A 17859-nucleotide genomic window follows, 5' to 3' on the forward strand; every position below is an offset into this window, starting at 1 on the left:
AGACACCAGTAGCCATGGAGATGCGATAAAAGGAATGGACGAGAGAGGAGGTAAGAGAGTCGCCAAATGACTTGGCAAGGCGAGGTAGGTATTTTCGAGGAAAGATGGGAGAGAGTATGGGAGAGTTGGGCTCCAAATGGACTGTAAGTCGGAATATTAGGCGAACGTATGTTAACGATCAGCCTTGAGATTGAGCCAGCTCATATCTGAATTGGTATTGTTCTTCTGCCCTTGCATCGGAAGTTCGTCGATATCGTGTGGGATGATGACGCTCGATCTTCGTGCATTGGACTGCCTTGCCTTTTCCCCAAGGCTGGCATTTGATTCCCAGGGCATATCTTGTGTGCTCGACTGGTAGAAGCTGGCAGTGTAGTTGCTGCTTGTGGGACGCCCAAGCCAGCTGCTCTGGCCCGCACCTTGCCACTTTGGATCATCGCGGTCGTCGTCCGAGGCGATACTGATGGAATCGGCACTGGAGATTCGCGCCGATTGACTCTCCGGAATCACTAGACTTCGACTGCCCATCTCACTGGAACTGTGCTCCGTGGTCGGGCTCCCGCTAAGAACGTGACCCAGGGGCTTGGGCTGGTCGAGGAAACCGAAGTTCAATGGTGTCAAGGTAGTCATTGGCCAGGCGCTTCCGCGGTAATCGGACTTGGTGTATACGGAACTCATAGTCGAGCGGTCGGATTGCAAGTTAGTGGCACCGCCGTCCTCGAAGTATTTCCCCCACCCTTCGTCAGTCATTCGGTCAGCGGCCTGGTTTCCATGGCCGGTCTCATCGCCAGCCCGATTGGTGTCGTCGGTGTATACGCTTGATGCGCCCATGACACCGCTGGAGGGAATTGTAGAGAGCGGACTGCTACTCTTGGGCTGAGACAATCCATAGCCCGTATTACCGGGTGGCTTGAGGGATTTCTCTCCTTTGTAGTTGCCAGAGAAGATAGCCAATGAGTCGACCGACCCAGCGGCGACTGGAACAGGAGATCTTGCCATGGGGTAAGCGCCTTCGGTCAGGGGTTCTATGCCCTGATCCTGGAAGCTTAGGCGGCCTTTGTTATCGCCGCCGCGACCGGGTTGCGCTGCTTGTTTCTTCTTCTTCTCGCGTCGCAGTAGGAACAGAAGGATGAGCAGGATCAGGCCAAACCCTAGGATACTCCCAAGGGTTGCGCCAAGGATCATTTTGCCATGGTCGGTCAGGCCGCCACCTACAGTCGCAACTGGCTCTGAGGAAGAAGTGGGCGTAGTTGAGGAGTTCGAGGTCGATGTGGATGATGAGGTCGATGTCGAAGTAGATGATGTGAATGATGTAGTGGATGGTTTGAGAACATGTTGATCTCCTTTTCCATTGAACAACTCTGTAGAGTTGACCCATGCGTTGGACGTCTGGTTGAAGATTGCCAATGAGTCGTTACTTTGGCCGCTGGCGAGAACGACCAAGCCACTACCCTGGGCGAGCGTGTAATCAGACCAGGATGCCGTCGGGGCGAATGTACCGTTATAAGAATCGGTGAGACCCCTCTTTCCTGAGGATGCAATGGCTGTGATCGGGTTCTGCACCTTTCCTTTCGAGGTAAGAGTGTAGCTGGTCACACTATTTGGGGAAGCGACCATGTTAAACTTCTCGAGGACCTTGGTCCCAGAGTCGGAGGCGAGTGCGCATAGAGATGAGGATTCGATTGCGGAGGGAAGAGTCGCCTCCGAGATGGTGAAGCCTTTTTTATCTGTGGCCTCGTAGACGAAGATAGCAGTATTTGTGGCAGAGCCCCCAACCAAGGCTACCTCGGAAGAACCCCAAGGCAAAATGATGGGCTCATACAATGCCGGCGCGCCCTGGTCGACACCGGACGACACGGTAAAGGGCGGGATTGTTGAAATGAGGAGTGTCGATTGAGAGGGCTGTGTGCTGCCATCTGTGTTTCCTGCGTAAACCAATATTTCCGATGTTGAGGAAATGTACCCAACACCATGTCCAGTCCGATTCTTCATCGACGAATCTATGGTTAATGTCTCCCATTTCTGGGTGCTGAACGAAAAGCGTTGGAGGCCGCTGCTGCCAGAGGAGCCGGTCCCGCCAACCAGATAAAATGCCTTTTTATCTTCATCATTTTCATTCCCCTCGATCCCGCCTTGGACGCAGGCAGGGCTAGTAACCTTGTATTCTGGGGATGGGAGTGGCTTCCAGTCCCCGTTCTCTTTGAGAGGTATTGATTGAAATCCAGTCGGTGAATAAGTGTACAGGGTGTTGCTGTGGATAGTGGAGCAATCGCCTTCGATCTTGAGTCGGGGTTTGGGACCAGTCATGTTGAAAAGTTCAGGTTAAAAAGTTCCAAGTCGCGATGGATTCCGGACCAGGAGTGAAGGTGGGTAGCCAGCCAGTAAGGGACTTAGAAAGCACGAATTAGAGAATAAAAGGTGACTGCCAGAGCACTATCTCATCTCGACCGAGGCAGTTCAGCCAAAAATGCCAACAGGCCACACTCGATGTAAGCGAGTTGATGCGATAACAGGCGACGTGAACACGAGTTATCAACTACTTTGCGCGATTAACTGCGATTCGAGGTTCTCAGGGCGAAACTAAGGTGGATCGCGTATCGGATGACTCGGCGACTCGGGGTGACACAACCAGAGTAGTGGCTCAGGGTGTCAACAATGGGATCACAACACGAACGCGTCGGTCAACGAGGATGTCGAGTAATTACAATGATCTGAGGGGCTGGGCGATCCAGTCGATACGTGCCGGGGAAAAAAAAAAGTAAAAGGCCAACAAAACCCGATTAAGCGAATGGGGGGGTGGTTGGTTGGCGAAACGAACGAATGGATAGAATATCAAAGTGCACAGCACAAGTGTAGATGCAGACAGTAAAAGGGAGAAAACAAGAAACAGAAACAGAAACAGAAACCACATCCAAGTGAAACAGGGAGAAGGACCTCTCGACCCCCTAACGGAGGAGGTTAGCAGACGGCTTAGGGGGGTTAGCGAACAACGCCATCCCTTAAGGGGAATAATTTCGTCATTTTCAATTCGCTCGGTTTTTTTCGTTTTGGGGAGGGGCTTTCCCGTTAATTTGGTTTATTTCATTTTGATTGGATTCGAGAATAAATTCTCTTTAGTTTATTCGACTTTATTGGTTCTTTTTTGCCTTCATCTATTCTCATTCTAGTATATTGATCAGGGGGTCACCCGCGAGCAGTCTGTAAGTGGGACCACACCTCTGGTACCTGGACCCCCGTTTTACAGGAAGGCTTGGACCTCCACCTTGGCTTTCAATGTTCCTAGGGTGCACCTCGGGATGTATCAACAGCAAGGGAGAGTGCAGACGTAGTGCATGTATTAAATGTAACCAAGTGCTCCTACTCCTGTATTCTGTAATATTAAATGTAGAAACATAGAAATAAATAAATTAAAAATAAAAATAAACAAACGCACCCTAGAACTTTGGAAGATTCCCCTCTCGAGGCCCGTGGTTCCTGTCCGTTGGACCCACGGAAATTCTCAAACTCTGGCGCCTTGGCGTGCCACTTCCAAGGTTCTTTGCTATAATTTCACTTCATATCTGGGACCTTGACGAACTCGGGAACTCTTAAATATCAGGCTCAAATCTGAGATGTCTTTTCCTTGGGACCGCAAGGGACTGGCGCTCATATCTACGAATTTCCAATTTTGAGCACAAGTGTACAGCATATAGGCTAGTTTCAAATTCATAGTACTACCGAGCGTTAATGCTATACTAACTCACCCCCATATTGCATGTCCTCCAGGTCCCCTATGGTCATTCCATACCCTTGTTGTACCCAAGTCAAAGGTCAACGATTACCGCATGAGCATGGCTTGGTGCCGTAGAAATCCTTCTTGCAAATGTCACAAATGTCATCAACAGGCTGATCTGCAATATTGGCCCCCACTATTAAAAAAGAAAAAGAGAAAAAAAAGTTAGCTAGGGACTAGAAATTCACGATGTTACGAGTGAGCACTTACTATTCTTGATAGGATTCGAAAGTCTGGATATAAAAGCTGATGCGGGGATTATAGTTTCGATGACTGCAGGTGACAATGTAAAAGATTGCGTAGAAATCAGAACAATATTTGCTGTTGATGGCTCATCAAGGTCGAGAATTGGTAGTGCTTTTATAGATTTTTTAACTGGTCTAAGTTACTATCCTTAAAAGAAGCTATTCGAACCCCCCTTTGTTCTGTGGCATGATCCTCAATGAACACGATTGTTTGTTGCCACCATCCGATACAAAGACAACCAAAATATACATCTTTCATATATGTCTTAGCATCTACAAGTATAAATTCTCTATTTAACGTCCTATTTTTACACCTTTGTCGTATAGACCATTTCCCTCTTGGAATACTGATACCGCGTATCCCGGTTCACTTGATATATATATTAGCCTCAAATATGAATATTAACGCGTCCTTAGATCCTTCTAGGGTCACCTAGACAATCTCAGATATCTTTCGTTAGTTATAGTATTCTATAGCATTGTCTACATGATTTATAGTGGCGACTTGTGGTGTATCTAGAGATTCCTCTACATTCGTCGTTCTATATATCGACCCGAAGATATTCCACGACTACCTTTCATTTCGTAAATGCCATAGTTATATATAGATATCGATATCTTCATCGATTATAGTCTAGTTCAAAGATTCATAAAGATATTTCCAATGGTAATTGCCCCTAAACCCCTGGTCCCATGAATAACTTAATTGTCAAAGACTTGAGGCATCTGAAAGTGAAGTTTCTTGCAAGAGTTTCCATGATCATCTCTACGGAATACAAAAGGCTTTAGTTCATTGTTCGAATTTAATATGTGACACGCTCCAATCGGGGTGAATGATTGTCGACTATATGTTCAAACTATGCATAGCGGCCAATAGGAATTGTTCTTGACGATTAATGTATCATCTAGCAACAACAGATCCCTTACGATCGACAGGTAGCTGTTGATATCTCATTCGGCATCAATATAACCATAGTCGATGTTTTGAGAGTCATTAACCCATTTCATGAGAATTTAGGTTATATCAAGATCTATACATATACTCCGTACTCGGCAAAGTGCTCAACGTGTTAGACAGAGAAATAGAGGAAGAAAGAAACCCGGGAGTGAGGAGCTGGGCTATGTATCGTGGGGCAGTGGAGCAGTGGATATATCTGTTCCTGAGACCTGTGGAAATGTCTCAGTTCTCCGTGTTTTGAATGATGTTAGAGTTTTTGATATATTTGAGAGTTGATGACCTACTTCACAGGCTGTTTTAGTGTAAATGCATGTAAGCAGATAAATGGCTAACGTTCAGTTTCTGGAAAGCATTCGCCCGATCTCTAATTCAGCCAACGCTAATATCCCACCACAGATATGTACTACAGAGTCAGTCCCCGTCCCCACTGAAGGGATTACCGGCGGGGATGCAGCTATTACACAACAGGACCGGGAAAATATGTTACAACGTAATGAGAGCTGGTTTGGTGGCTAGCATGCACGACATCCATATTGCATGCCTCGATGCAGGGGACAATCTGATTTTGACTACGTACACTACGTATCGGTTCGTGCCACTTAGCCGGCGAAACCGATTCGATCGAAAAAAGAGAGTTTGGTTTGGTTTCACTGCCAAACACAGATCCGTTTTAGTTAGTATTACAACACATGAAGTCCGTTCCCGTGACCATGGGCTCTGCATGGATGGTTTCATGATGAAAGTGCATTGGCAAATCTGGGAATCAATCGATTTTGTAAAATAAAAACTACCACACGCTCTAGGACTGGTTCTGTTGCTTCCATTGGTGTGCCTTCTGGAGCAAACGAGAGAGATTGGCAGCAGATTGATCGTCTGCAGGGAACACATGATCCACGTACTCCTCGTACTTGTCGTCTCCCAACTTGCGGCGCTTCTTGACACGTCGGGGCATCTGTTTTTCGATATTTTCGATATCCTCGGGCGATCCATGTGCATGTTCAAATCCTTGCCAGGAAGTGAGGATTTCCACGCGCTGTACACAAGTTAGTATGGATCGAATAGTGTGTGGATTATGGGAATAGCAACTTACATTGTCCGATTGACCCTTGTCTTTGAACGCCTTTTCTGCCCGAGAAAAGACTGCACGTGTGCGGAGTATTGCGTCTTCGCGGACTGGCTTCCCCTCTTTCTCTTCTTCTTCTTCCTCCATTTCCTCGTCCAGCAGCAGAGAGGACTCGAAGTTGGCGTAGTTGGTCCATACCTTGACGTGATCGGTCTTCTGAAGGAGACGTTCGTACAATTGTCGAACTCGCTCATCCTCGGCTGCCCCTTCTTCAAAGTCGATGTAAGCCTTCCACACAAGCTCGGGCATGTCAAGTGTCGATTGCTCGATGGCAAGCTCGTAAATGGCCCTCGTCCGTTCCGCGTCGTCCAGATTACGCTCCAGATCCGCGAACTCCAACCACGACTGGGTGTTGGAGGGGTTCCATTCAATTAGTTTCTGGAACAACGTACGGCACCGCCCGAACTCATACATCCGGTGTTCCATGTGGATATAGCCACGGAAAATTTTGTCTTTGGGACACATTCCAACCGCCTGCCCCAATGTCTTGCGTGCTGCTTGTAGCTGCATTTGACGAACCTCAAAGTGTGCCTTCATGAGCCAGACTTTGCCAAATGTGAACTTCTTGTGCGGGATAATCCTTAGACATTCCTGATAGATTTGACCGGCGCGTTCCATGTCCTTCGCTTCCATTTCTTCCCACACGGCGTAGAAGATCCAGAGATAGATGTAGCGGCGCCAATGTCTTTTCTCTTGTGATGGGGGAATCTGTGCAATGGCCCGTTCGTAGGTGTTCCGCACCCGCTCTGGGTCGCCCGAAGTTTCCTCCAATCGTGCAAAGTCGAACCAGATGTCATAGTTGCGAGAGTTCTCTTTGAGCTGCTCTTCATACTGCACTCTGCGCTTGGACAGAATCACATCCTCCACACCTTCACGATCACCGTATTGCTTTTCGAATGTTGTGTAGGCCTTGTGAAGGGCCATAGCCTTGGACCGCGGAAGTCGGTCTAGGGCATACTTGTAAATTGCTCGCGCGCGCTCATACTCCTTCAACTTGGCCTCGAATTTGGCGTATGCGGAAAAGAGCTTCTCATCCATGAAGTCCTCGCCTAACGTTTCGATAGCCACACCGTAGACTTCGCGAACCAAGTCACTTGTGCCATACTCCTCCTCGAAGCGGGCCCATTTGATCCAGTTCCGGGGTTCGGGATGGACGACAGTAAACCGCTGGAAAATGCCGCGTGCTCGTTCGAATTCGCTGTATCTCTTTTCCATTTTGATGTATGCGCCCCACGCACCCTCTTCCGGCTCCCATGACATCCATCGCTCAAACACTTGACGGGTACCGGGGATGTTGCCTAGTGTCTCCTCCATGTAGACATACTTATACCAGAGCTTGTCGATGCGGGGGAGAATAGTCACGGCACGGTCGAGGAGGTTTCGGGCGTGGTTAATATTCCGCGTCTTCATCTCAGCTTCGATGTAGCGAATCCAAAGCACCACGGAGGTCGGATCGACATCGAGCGCGCGCTCGAAGATGGATCGCGCCCGACGGAATTCCTTTTGTTCGAGCTCCCAGGCGGCATAGCGCATCCAGTTGTTCATGTTAATGCGGTTGCGCCGCACATAGTCTTCGAAGTCCTTTCTTTTCCGGCCTTGATACTCGTGTAATTCTTCAAGATCGGCAAAGCGCTGTGTCGGCGCCTCAAGGCCAGGCTCTTGCCGGTCAACGGCCTCGCGGAGCAGTTGCTCCGCAGAGACCTGAACCGGCGCGGCGGCCTTGTTCTTGACCCGGGGAGGTCCACGGGAGGCCTCCATTATGATGGTACTGTATTGACTGGTCCCGGTAAAGATGTGGTCCGCAACTCAAGAAGATATGAGGTGAAGTTCGGGAACGTCGAAATTGTCGGACAAGTGGTGAGGGTTGGGTAAAACGAGAGGGTTAAAAGATGAAACTGGCTTCACCAATCCACCGCGATCGCTTAAGTCGGAAATTGACAGGGAAAGTTCTCACGCCCAATCCAGTGACGCCGAGAGTAGTTTGGACCCGTAGCTCAGAGAACCCGCGCTGAAATCGCCGAACTGCGTGATTGGTCTTTATCGCCACCCCTGCACGTAGCTACCTTCTGACTAAGCACAACTTTTCTTCCCAGCCTGAAGACTTTGGGGATATTATTGCTCTTTTGCTATTTACCCAGTGGCGTTCTGGGACTCCGATCACACGCACCTCAACCTACCGGAGCGCACCCGTCGCAAAATAATTTAAGTCAAAATGTCGACCGCTGAAGAGCTTCTACGCGACTTTGAGGATGACGAGGAGGACTTCGAAGTGGGCGAAGATGAGAAAGTTGACGAAGAACCCGAGCAACAGGAGGAGTCCAAGGAAGGGACCGGGGTTACCAACGACTTCGACCGCTCTATTTCTACCGCTGATGAGCTTACACGCCTACACAAAGTCCTGCGCGACCATTACTCCATCCGATTCCCCGAGCTCGAAAGACTCGTCACCACCCCCATCAAATACGCCAAGACGGTTGCCATCATTCAAAATGGTCCCTTCAACGACATCAAGGCACTGTCCACATCATCGGAGAATATGGCCGGCGTCCCGCTTAAGTCGGTCTTGGACGGGCCGTCTCTGATGGCAATTGCGATGGAGGCAACTATTACTAAAGGTCGAGAGATGACTGAGTCCGAACTCAAGCTGGTTCTTGATACATGCGAGAGGATTTTGAAGCTGGATCATGAGCGCGCTGTTCTTACCGCAAGCATCCAGTCTCGCATGAACCAGATCGCCCCTAACCTGGCAGCTCTCATCGGGGCCGAAACGGCTGCACAGTTCCTCAACCAAACCGGTGGCTTGCTTGAACTAGCTAAGATTCCCTCCTGCAATTTGGGTGCACAAGGATCACGCCGGTCAGAGGGATTGGGCTTTGCGACCAACCACGGTGTTCGAGCGCAAGGTTTCCTCTACGACTCGCCACTTCTCCAAGAGGTTCCTCTGGACCTCCGGAAACAAGGAATTCGAATTGTTGCGGCTAAGATGGTACTTGCCACCCGCGCGGATGTTTCCAATTACGCCAAGGACGGCTCTCTGGGTGAAGAACTGAAACAACAATGCTACACGCGACTCGAGAAGCTGACCGAATCTGCACCAAACGCCGGTACAAAGGCTCTCCCCGCGCCCGATGACAAACCCTCCAGAAAGCGAGGTGGTTGGCGAGCCCGAAAGGCCAAGGAGGCTGTCGCTATGACGGAAATGCGCAAGGCACAGAATCGTCTTGCATTTGGCAAGGAGGAATCAGAGGTGGGCTACGGCGCGGGCTCTGGAACCGTTGGCTTGGGTATGTTGGGACAACAGGATGATGGTCGCATCCGTGCAACTCAGATCGACCAGCGCACCCGTGCCCGACTCAGCAAGAGCAACAAGGGCTGGGGCACAAACACCCCCGCTAGTGGCACCGCCTCGTCGTTGCGTGGCTTTGGCCAGGGCGGTGCAAGTGGCACTGCTAGCGTTCTTCAGGCACGAGGCATTCGTGCCTCTGGTGTTGGATCATCTCTCCCTGGCGCCGCTGGTACCTCCAGTACTATTGCATTCACACCCGTTCAAGGCCTAGAGCTAGTCGATCCGAAGGTGCAAGCGGAAATGAAGCGCAAGCGCGATGCTGAGGAAAATCGGTGGTTCAAGTCTGGCACTTTCACTCAAGCTCCTAACCAGAACCCCGGCAATTCCCAGGGCAATTCCCAGGGCGGTGAGAATGGTGGCTTCAAGGTGCCTGCTATCCCCCTCAAGAGGAAGGCTGACACAGGCGAGGGCAAGATGGGTCCTCCACCCAAGCGTTGAGAGTTATGTTGTTGTTGTTGTTGTTTTTTTTTTGTTTTGTTTTTCTCCAGTCTTTCCCAGTCTTGCTTTGCTTTTATCGGATCGAAGCATTTTCACGGCGTTTCATGGGGAAGATCAGGACGCCTGAGCTTCTATGATTTACGTGATACCAAACCGATTGTACATTAGATCTGACTACAGACCTCCAAATGACATTTTATTAACATATCTGGATACCACAGTAGTTAGTGATAGCTTCAACCAACCCTTAAGAAACCTCGGAAGAGATTGGGGTTTCTGGGGGTTGCCAAGAAATTGCACCATCCCAAGTCAGTTTAGGGCTCAACAGCACGTAGATGTTTCAGGATTAGGATTCTCTAAGAATAACTCAGAGCAGGATTCAATCCTTTAATCCTTTAAAACAACTTAGATTGGGGTTCCAGGAGTAGACTTAACAGGCAATAATAGGCCCAATCGACCCAACTACCTGAAAAGGAACAGTAACGGCCTAACTCCAAATCTCAAATTCGCCCACATTGCGTGCACTGTCTTGCCTAGCACACAATCATGGTGGAATGTGGTACAGTGTCCGTATAGCGGTCAGAGGATCCTATATCTATATAAACCGCCTGCAAATATCTTTTCGATATGGCGTATATCATATAAAATTATTTTGGCTATATAAAACTCAGATTCGCCCCCTTATTCGGATTTTTTGCCGAAATTATTTCTTCCGCTACTTGGCTTCAATTCCTTCCTCCTCTCAAATCTTGGATCTTTTCAGTCATAAACTAGATCCACAAAGACCTTGGAACATGACGTTTACTATAGACAACCCGTTGCCCAGCAATCCAATCTCAGCCACCAAAAGCCTCCCGGGCAAGGACAAAGACCAAAAGGTTCCAAGCTTGACTCGACTTGTGCATCATAGCCATGTCACTACAGAATTCGATTCCTTGAGATTTGAAGCTGCCGCCTCATTGCAACTGAAATTGCAGCTCGAGAAGCAATATCCAGACACAGAAATAGACACGCGACTCATTGCATCGCCCTACAACAGTGTCCCCCATCTACTGGACATTTCTGCGCTGGAGAGACAAGACCGACTCTTCGCATTGGCATTGGCATATCTCAAGCCTATCCGCGAAGACTATGCCACCGCCGAATACACCGAATCATTCAATTGGACAGAGGTGTATGATTTGTTGAGAACTTTCTCACGGGCAGAGAACCACACATGGAAATCGCAGTCGTATTACGTGGTCATCTTCCGGTCAATCCTGTTGCCGGATATAGATTCGGACCGTCTTCATGACCTTGATGCTCATTCGCACCAGGAGGCTATTGCTAGTGGGGGGTTGTTGAAGTATTGGTTTGGGGCGAAGAATGATATGCACCGGAATCTGGCGACTTGTGAGTATTCTATCTCCGGTTTTTTTCCCCCTCTTACTATGGCTAATCAATCAAACAGGCATTTGGCGCAATCGAAAGGATGCGAGACTTGGTGGTCGTGGACCTTGGCATGCTCAAGCAAGAGCGGCTGCTACAGTCATGTATGAGGAGATTAAGTTCACTACGCTGATATTGGATATTGAGGATGGAGTGCAGTCTTGGAAGCTGAGTGATTGGAAGGAAGATGCATAAAGAACATTGACACTGGCAAGATTAGATTATTGCATTTGACTGGAGTATACGGAGTAGGATGGCATGTTATTATGGGCTTGTACATCTATATCTCTTCGTGTATTGTGTTTTATATAGAGTGTTGTGACAATCACCCGATATGTTCACACTAAGATAGTACAGTACGTCTTTTTAAATGTTTTATATTACTTTACAAACTTCCAACGCTTGGCCACCTCTCAGACCAGTTTCATGTTGGATAAAATCAGATGATAATCCCTAGAAAGAATGAAAACTGCCAGTTCGCATGTAGGTTTATGTACTAAAAGTACAAAGTCCATCGCTTAAAGGGTTGAGCTTAATTTAGGAGTATTATCGTATATAACAATCGGATCTTACTCCCTTCTTAGACGGAAGAAGCCTTCTATCACAATACATATAATATAGGATTCACTTTATAGGCAATTCAGATTCAGTTCAGATTTAATTCAGATTCAATTCACTTTGGCATATATGATAGTATCCTAACAATAAGCAATAGTTACACACTGTTGCACTGAGAAGTTTGCTGCTTGGTCATTCTTCCATACCTCTCTTTACCCCTAGGTGGCTTTGTTTCTTTGTCCCCATTGAACTATGTTGCATATAAATGGCTTCAGGGTAGACTGCCCTCCCCTTTAGCAGTATAATTCTTGCTCCACACACTGTCTACGAAATATCTGTTGATATATATATGTTTATATGTTTATCACCAAAAAGGCATCCCAGACATTCTTCCTCTTTCCTCAGTCACTATTCTCCCTCTTCCACCCTCTCTTCTTTTGGCCCCTTTTGCCCAAGCCATGGTAACTATCGTCACGGGTAAGTGATGGAAACAGTTTCGATGGCCGCGGACTCACCCAGCTGAAGTCCTCCTCACTAGAGAATCACTCCCAGCAGAACGCCGCTGAGGAGCAATGCTACTTGATGGAGATTAAGCGTCTCATCAAGGAGTTCCACAACCCCATCGCTACAGTGATAGCCGAGCCTATCTAGTGCAAGGGTGGTGACAACCAGGCCTCGCCTATCTTCTTCTAGTGTCTTCGCACCAATGTCCTCCTTATCGCCGATGAGGCGCAGACTGGTATTGGTGTCACCGGTAAGCTCTGGGCCACGATAATTAAAACATATCCTCTCCTCGCCGAAAACACGTATATGCGTTCTCGCTCGCCTATCTGAGAAATACCCTCAGCGCTTTCAGAACCTCCCTGGTAAGAACAAAGGTACCTTCATACCCTTGGGACACACCCACTGACTAGTTCGTCACTAAGGGTCAAGTCCTTCGATGTCAACATCGGTGGCTCCTCCGACCGAGAAATCCAGCACATGCACCAAGGCCTAGGACTTGGATATACTTTGTTCATCCTCTTTGGTTCTCCCCGTTTCCGGCCTCCCTATAATTATATTTTATTTATCAATCACGAAGAGGAGAAATGACCTATATTTTGCCTCCGACCCCAGCCGTGTCCCAAACGAAGAGAGCGGCCTGGATGACCTTGAGCATTATCGGAAGACTTGCGCATATATAAGCGTCCAGCCCTCGTTTTCGATCACCAAGACATGTGCTTTCACTCTGCCTTCAGAGAAGACATTCGATTGCTGGGTGGACGCTGGCCTTATATAACCTGGAGGGCAATGAGAACAAACCGCTATATAGCATCACCGTCAGCCACCTGGAAGACGTGGTAATCAGGTGCGAAGATTGCCACTGTCTCTACGCGAAAAAGTTGGACTACGCTGGGTCCAACATTGCTCGATCGTTTCCAGGATAGCACCCTGATGCAAGATCGTATAACTTGTGGGAACTGTTACCAAGTCCGACGCGTACGCTCGCTCAAGAAAGTCAAGGGGAAAGACAAGACCGGCGAAAGTGCGGAGTTAGTCTTTGCCAACAAGCATAACTACCCACGAAGGCCCAAAGAGCTTACATGGCAAGAGTGGGCAGGCAAAGACGACTTGGGGGATGAACCGTATAGCCGAACCAAACTTCTCTTGGCCTACCTATTGCGAGTTCACGGGGTGGACTTTAGTAATAACAGGGTTATTTCCGACAAGATGGTGGAGAACGATTGGGAGCTGAACGATTGGGAGCTGAACGGTTGGGAGCTGAATGATTGGGAGCTAAATGATTGGGAGCTAAATGATTGGGAGCTAAATGATTGGGAGCTAGACGATTTGGAATTAGACGCAATGGACACGGACGATGAATGATATACACCTACGTACTATGCCCTTTTGGACACAACCCGGTGCCGACTATCTCTCTTCGAAAGTTGTTCATGTGGAGTGGTTGAATGTCGGCCATTGCAGAGACTCTACTAATACCTGGATTTGAAGGGAATGAGATTTGGAGGTCAAAAGAAATTGACCTCAAGATGATCAAAGGGGTATACATAGAAAAGTCTCTTACACAAAGTAACTATGCTGTTTTTACTGTTTTCGTATACACGTAAAAAGATATATATGTACCTCAAAAGATATTACAAGGCCGCATAAGCGGACGACTATTGTTTTAAAAAAAGATTTTTGAGAATATGCACAACAATGGGTTGAAAACTATCTATCTACACGACGTAGAGGCAATGAACAGCAGTCACATATTCCATGCCATCCCTGGTCTGAAAACAACCTCATCACCAATCCATTCCGACACAACATCCATCTTTAAATAAAATCATAAAATTCATGGAAGAGCTTTTTTTGGAACCCAAACCCTCCAACCTAATGCAAACATGAACTCCGTTGGAACAATAAACCATGCCGAACCCAATCCACCATTAAAAATTTAACAGGTGCTAGTGGAAGATCTGTAGACATGTGTTCCCAACCGGGGGCCGATGACTCTGGATATGATATACAAACCCAGAGCAAATCAGGGCAGGTTGCAAGGCGAATAACGATATAGGCATTTGTTGATAGATTGACGAACGGCAACAGGTCACAGAAGTAAATGAGCGTACTAGACCAAGGATAGCATGGGTGTGAAGCAGGTCACTACCGTTTACTCGGGGTCACTGTTGCCATTTAAATCGTCATCATCGCCATCGTCGTCCGAGAGACCGTCGTCGGCACCGGAAGAGGGCCCGGCGCGGTGACGGAATCCCTTGCCCTGAACCGCCGAGGCTCTGCATACGCCTGGGATCCCCATTAACCACATGATCTTCCAATCGCCACGGCGCCTGTTGCGCCGCTGCTCATAGTCGCGGCCATCATGTTTGTGACGGCGGCGACGATGCTCATTGTGGACGCCCTTTTCAGTTCTCTTCTTCCAAGAAGTACTGTTGAATATAGTTAGCACAGCATTTATAAATGGAATTGACAGCATCCATGGATGAAGTAGAAAACTTACGAAGTTGCCTGCCAGCTTCTGCTCCTGGTCCATTTGACTGTTGTACTTGTTGATACGGGGGCGGAAGCTGTTGGGGTCACGACGGAAGGTAACATCCAGGCTCTTCAAGAACCGGTTGCAACCACCGACCAGAGACTCGGGCGTCTGAGCACGAGCATCCACAGATGGCTGGCCGTCGAAGACAATGACACGATCAGCCAGGTAGGTGGCCATGATGAAATCGTGCTCGACGATGAAAGCGGTCTTCTTGGTGTGCATAATGAAACGCTTGATGACACGAGCAGCAACAATACGCTGCTCGGAGTCCAGGTAGGCACTGGGCTCGTCAATCAGGTAGATATCAGCGGGCATACCCAGAGCCAAGACAATGGCGACACGCTGCAATTCACCACCGGACAGGTTCTGAACCTCCTGGTCGATAAAGTCATCCATCTTCAAGGGCTTGTAGACATCGGTCTGGAACTGAGGAGACAGGAAGGCAGTCTTGATACGCTTGAAGAAGAGTTGGCGGACGGTACCCGTGAACTTGGGGGTGATCTTCTGGGGCTTCATGCTGATGTTCATCTTGGGGACAGAGATGAGGCCGTCGGGCTTCAATGCACCAGCAAGCATCTTACAAAAAGTGGTCTTTCCTGTACCGTTCTCACCCATCATGACGACAATTTCGGAGTCGGTGAACTTTCCGGCATCAACCTTCAGGTGGAAGTCACCCAGAGTCTTCTCCATCGCGGGATAGGCGAAGGCACGATCCTTGTCCGCAATGAACTCCTCGCCGGCTTCGGCAAGACGGAAGGTGAGAGATTCCTCACGGAATCGCAGGTTCTCGGTAGGGATGTGACCGTCCAAGAAGATGTTGATACCCTCACGGACGGAAGAAGGCAGAGTGACGACACCGTAGACAGCAGGACGACCATACAACACGCAAATGAAGTCGGACAAGTAATCGAGGACGGACAAATCGTGCTCGACAACGATGACATAGTCATCGGGGCGGAGGAGGCTGCGGATCGTACGGGCAGCAGCCAGACGCTGCTTGACATCGAGATATGAGGAAGGCTCGTCGAACATGTACCTAGATCAATCAGTATTAGTAACGGACAGGACTCCATGGCATGCATATAAGGAAGAACATACACGTCGGCCTTCTGAACACAAACCAGACCAATGGCAAAACGCTGAAGCTCACCACCGGAAAGGTGACCGATATCACGGTGCGCAACTTGTCTCAACTCTGAACGAATATTAGCAGCTGAATTCTGAAATATTGGAGTAAGGAAACGCACCGAGAACGTCCATGATATCCTCCTCGTTACCCAGCGCAGCGCGCGCCGAGATGAGCTGTTGAACCTGCTGGATAGGTCCCTTCACAGCACGGGGAATCTGATCGACATATTGAGGCTTCACAACCGCCTTCAGGTTGTCTTCCAGAATCTTGGTGAAGTAGTCTACCACAGTTAGCAAAGTTGAATAGACAACGGTGTACTCGGGGTATGCTGCTTACTCTGCAAATCGGAACCACGGAAGTACTTCAGGATCTCCTCCCAGTCAGGAGGGTTCTCATAACGACCGAGGTTAGGCTTCAGCTTGCCACTGAGAATCTTCAGGGCGGTACTCTTTCCGATACCGTTTGTTCCAACCAGACCGAGAACCTGACCGGGACGGGGCATGGGAAGTCGGTGAAGCTTGAAGCTGTTGGCCGAGTAGCGGTGGGTGACTTGGGTTTCGAGGTTGGTGGGCAAGTTGATGATGTGAATGGCTCCGAATGGGCACTTCTTGGGACAGATACCACAACCAATGCACAGGCGCTCGGAGATGAAGGCGATCTTCGAAGTGGGATCGACTTCAATGCAAAGCTTGCCAGTGCGGACCACAGGGCAAGACTTCTTGCACTCTTGACGACATTTCTGCAACTAATTAGCCTCCACGAAGACCGTCAAATATCATATCGAATCGCGTACCTTCGGTTTGCACTGTAAAGTTGGAAAGGTGTGGTGTGAGCCAGGCATTCATGAACCGGGGAGAAAATCCTATTAGTGGGGGTATTTCGCGACGAACCTTGTCACTGTTGATGATCGCAATACTATAGAGAGAAATATATCGTTAACTAGTGATATGACACTTCAAAGACGCTAGAAACATACCGAGTAAGCTTGTCAGACATGGTGGGCGGTTGTGGTTCAAAGAAACCTTGTGTATGAAGCGGAGTGAAAAAGAAAAAAGAAACAGCACCAAGTGGAGGAGGGGTGGCGAGTTGGAATTGGCAGAATAAGCGCTGTCGCAGGTAAATGAACCGGGCTCAGCAAAAGCACCAAGTATCTCTGCGCAGACTCGATTAGAAATAAGACAGGAAGAAACCCTAGTTACTATCAACGAACGAGGGGCGGCAGAATTGAATGCACTTTGCTTTCTGTGGGCTGTGATGCCTCAGGCCGCATATGCGTCACTTATTTATCAAGGCGGTGATTGGCTGTTGGGCTCGAATCGGATTGGTGGTTTATCCGAGATCCGCAAGCCACGTGATGAGACACCGTGTCAGGCGCCAAGCGAACAATGCTAATCCCAATAGGGTCAAGCTCTATTCATGCCTGATAGATCGGGTGTCTACTTTCCCTGCAAACCAAACCGAAGCAAACCCTCCAGTCAGTCCCCATCTCTTAGTTCTTCCAAGTCTCTCGTCTCCTCTTCCCCCAAGATTCCAAGCTCACGCCTCCCTCCCACCATTTACTTTCCCACATTGATCGACAGATCCCCCGCTTTCGGGGTCACCACGCTATGGAGTGTAAGTGATTTAATCTTTTCCTCAAGCACAGACGTGCCGACCGAAGCCTTCGCCGCGGTACTTCTCCGCGCCTGTCGACCCACTGCACGAATCCTTGAATCCCTCTATTCTGTTCCGATCGGGATAGTTTTCAACTGTCATCGATCAAGCAGCGTGTCATTGCATTCGCCGAGTCTGGTTGTGTGTACCATTCTGTCCATTGCTTTGGCTT

At 48.7% G+C, this 17859-nt stretch overlaps 6 protein-coding genes across 6 annotated transcripts; 3 read left to right on the plus strand and 3 right to left on the minus strand.

Moving 5' to 3' along the window:
• Positions 1-171: 171 nt before the first annotated feature.
• On the minus strand, positions 172-2304 carry N7516_008320 (uncharacterized protein; the record flags this gene model as incomplete). Its single annotated transcript, XM_057221039.1, has 1 exon — positions 172-2304. One exon carries the CDS (start codon positions 2302-2304, stop codon positions 172-174), a length of 2133 nt encoding a protein of 710 aa, XP_057071311.1.
• Positions 2305-5771: 3467 nt separating this feature from the next.
• clf1 (putative cell cycle control protein (Cwf4)) lies at positions 5772-7853 on the minus strand (the record flags this gene model as incomplete). Its single annotated transcript, XM_057221040.1, has 2 exons — positions 5772-6005; positions 6063-7853. The coding sequence occupies 2 exons, from the start codon at positions 7851-7853 to the stop codon at positions 5772-5774; spliced, it is 2025 nt and encodes a 674-aa protein (XP_057071312.1).
• Positions 7854-8307: 454 nt separating this feature from the next.
• Positions 8308-9879, plus strand: N7516_008322 (U4/U6-U5 snRNP complex subunit PRP31; the record flags this gene model as incomplete). The annotated part of the gene is made up of 1 exon (XM_057221041.1): positions 8308-9879. One exon carries the CDS (start codon positions 8308-8310, stop codon positions 9877-9879), a length of 1572 nt encoding a protein of 523 aa, XP_057071313.1.
• Positions 9880-10673: 794 nt separating this feature from the next.
• On the plus strand, positions 10674-11502 carry N7516_008323 (uncharacterized protein; the record flags this gene model as incomplete). Its single annotated transcript, XM_057221042.1, has 2 exons — positions 10674-11271; positions 11330-11502. 2 exons carry the CDS (start codon positions 10674-10676, stop codon positions 11500-11502), a joined length of 771 nt encoding a protein of 256 aa, XP_057071314.1.
• Positions 11503-12323: 821 nt separating this feature from the next.
• Positions 12324-13731, plus strand: N7516_008324 (uncharacterized protein; the record flags this gene model as incomplete). Its single annotated transcript, XM_057221043.1, has 4 exons — positions 12324-12342; positions 12404-12495; positions 12559-12619; positions 13337-13731. The coding sequence occupies 4 exons, from the start codon at positions 12324-12326 to the stop codon at positions 13729-13731; spliced, it is 567 nt and encodes a 188-aa protein (XP_057071315.1).
• A 1043-nt stretch (positions 13732-14774) lies between these two features.
• N7516_008325 (ATP-binding cassette domain-containing protein) lies at positions 14775-17030 on the minus strand (the record flags this gene model as incomplete). The annotated part of the gene is made up of 8 exons (XM_057221044.1): positions 14775-14798; positions 14870-15941; positions 16004-16100; positions 16153-16314; positions 16371-16773; positions 16828-16839; positions 16925-16949; positions 17011-17030. 8 exons carry the CDS (start codon positions 17028-17030, stop codon positions 14775-14777), a joined length of 1815 nt encoding a protein of 604 aa, XP_057071316.1.
• Between the last annotated feature and the right edge of the window lie 829 nt (positions 17031-17859).

The sequence above is a fragment of the Penicillium verrucosum genome, assembly GCF_028828655.1.
Source record: "Penicillium verrucosum strain IBT 35672 chromosome Unknown utg000003l_segment0_segment0, whole genome shotgun sequence".
NCBI classification, from domain to species: Eukaryota; Fungi; Ascomycota; class Eurotiomycetes; order Eurotiales; family Aspergillaceae; genus Penicillium; species Penicillium verrucosum.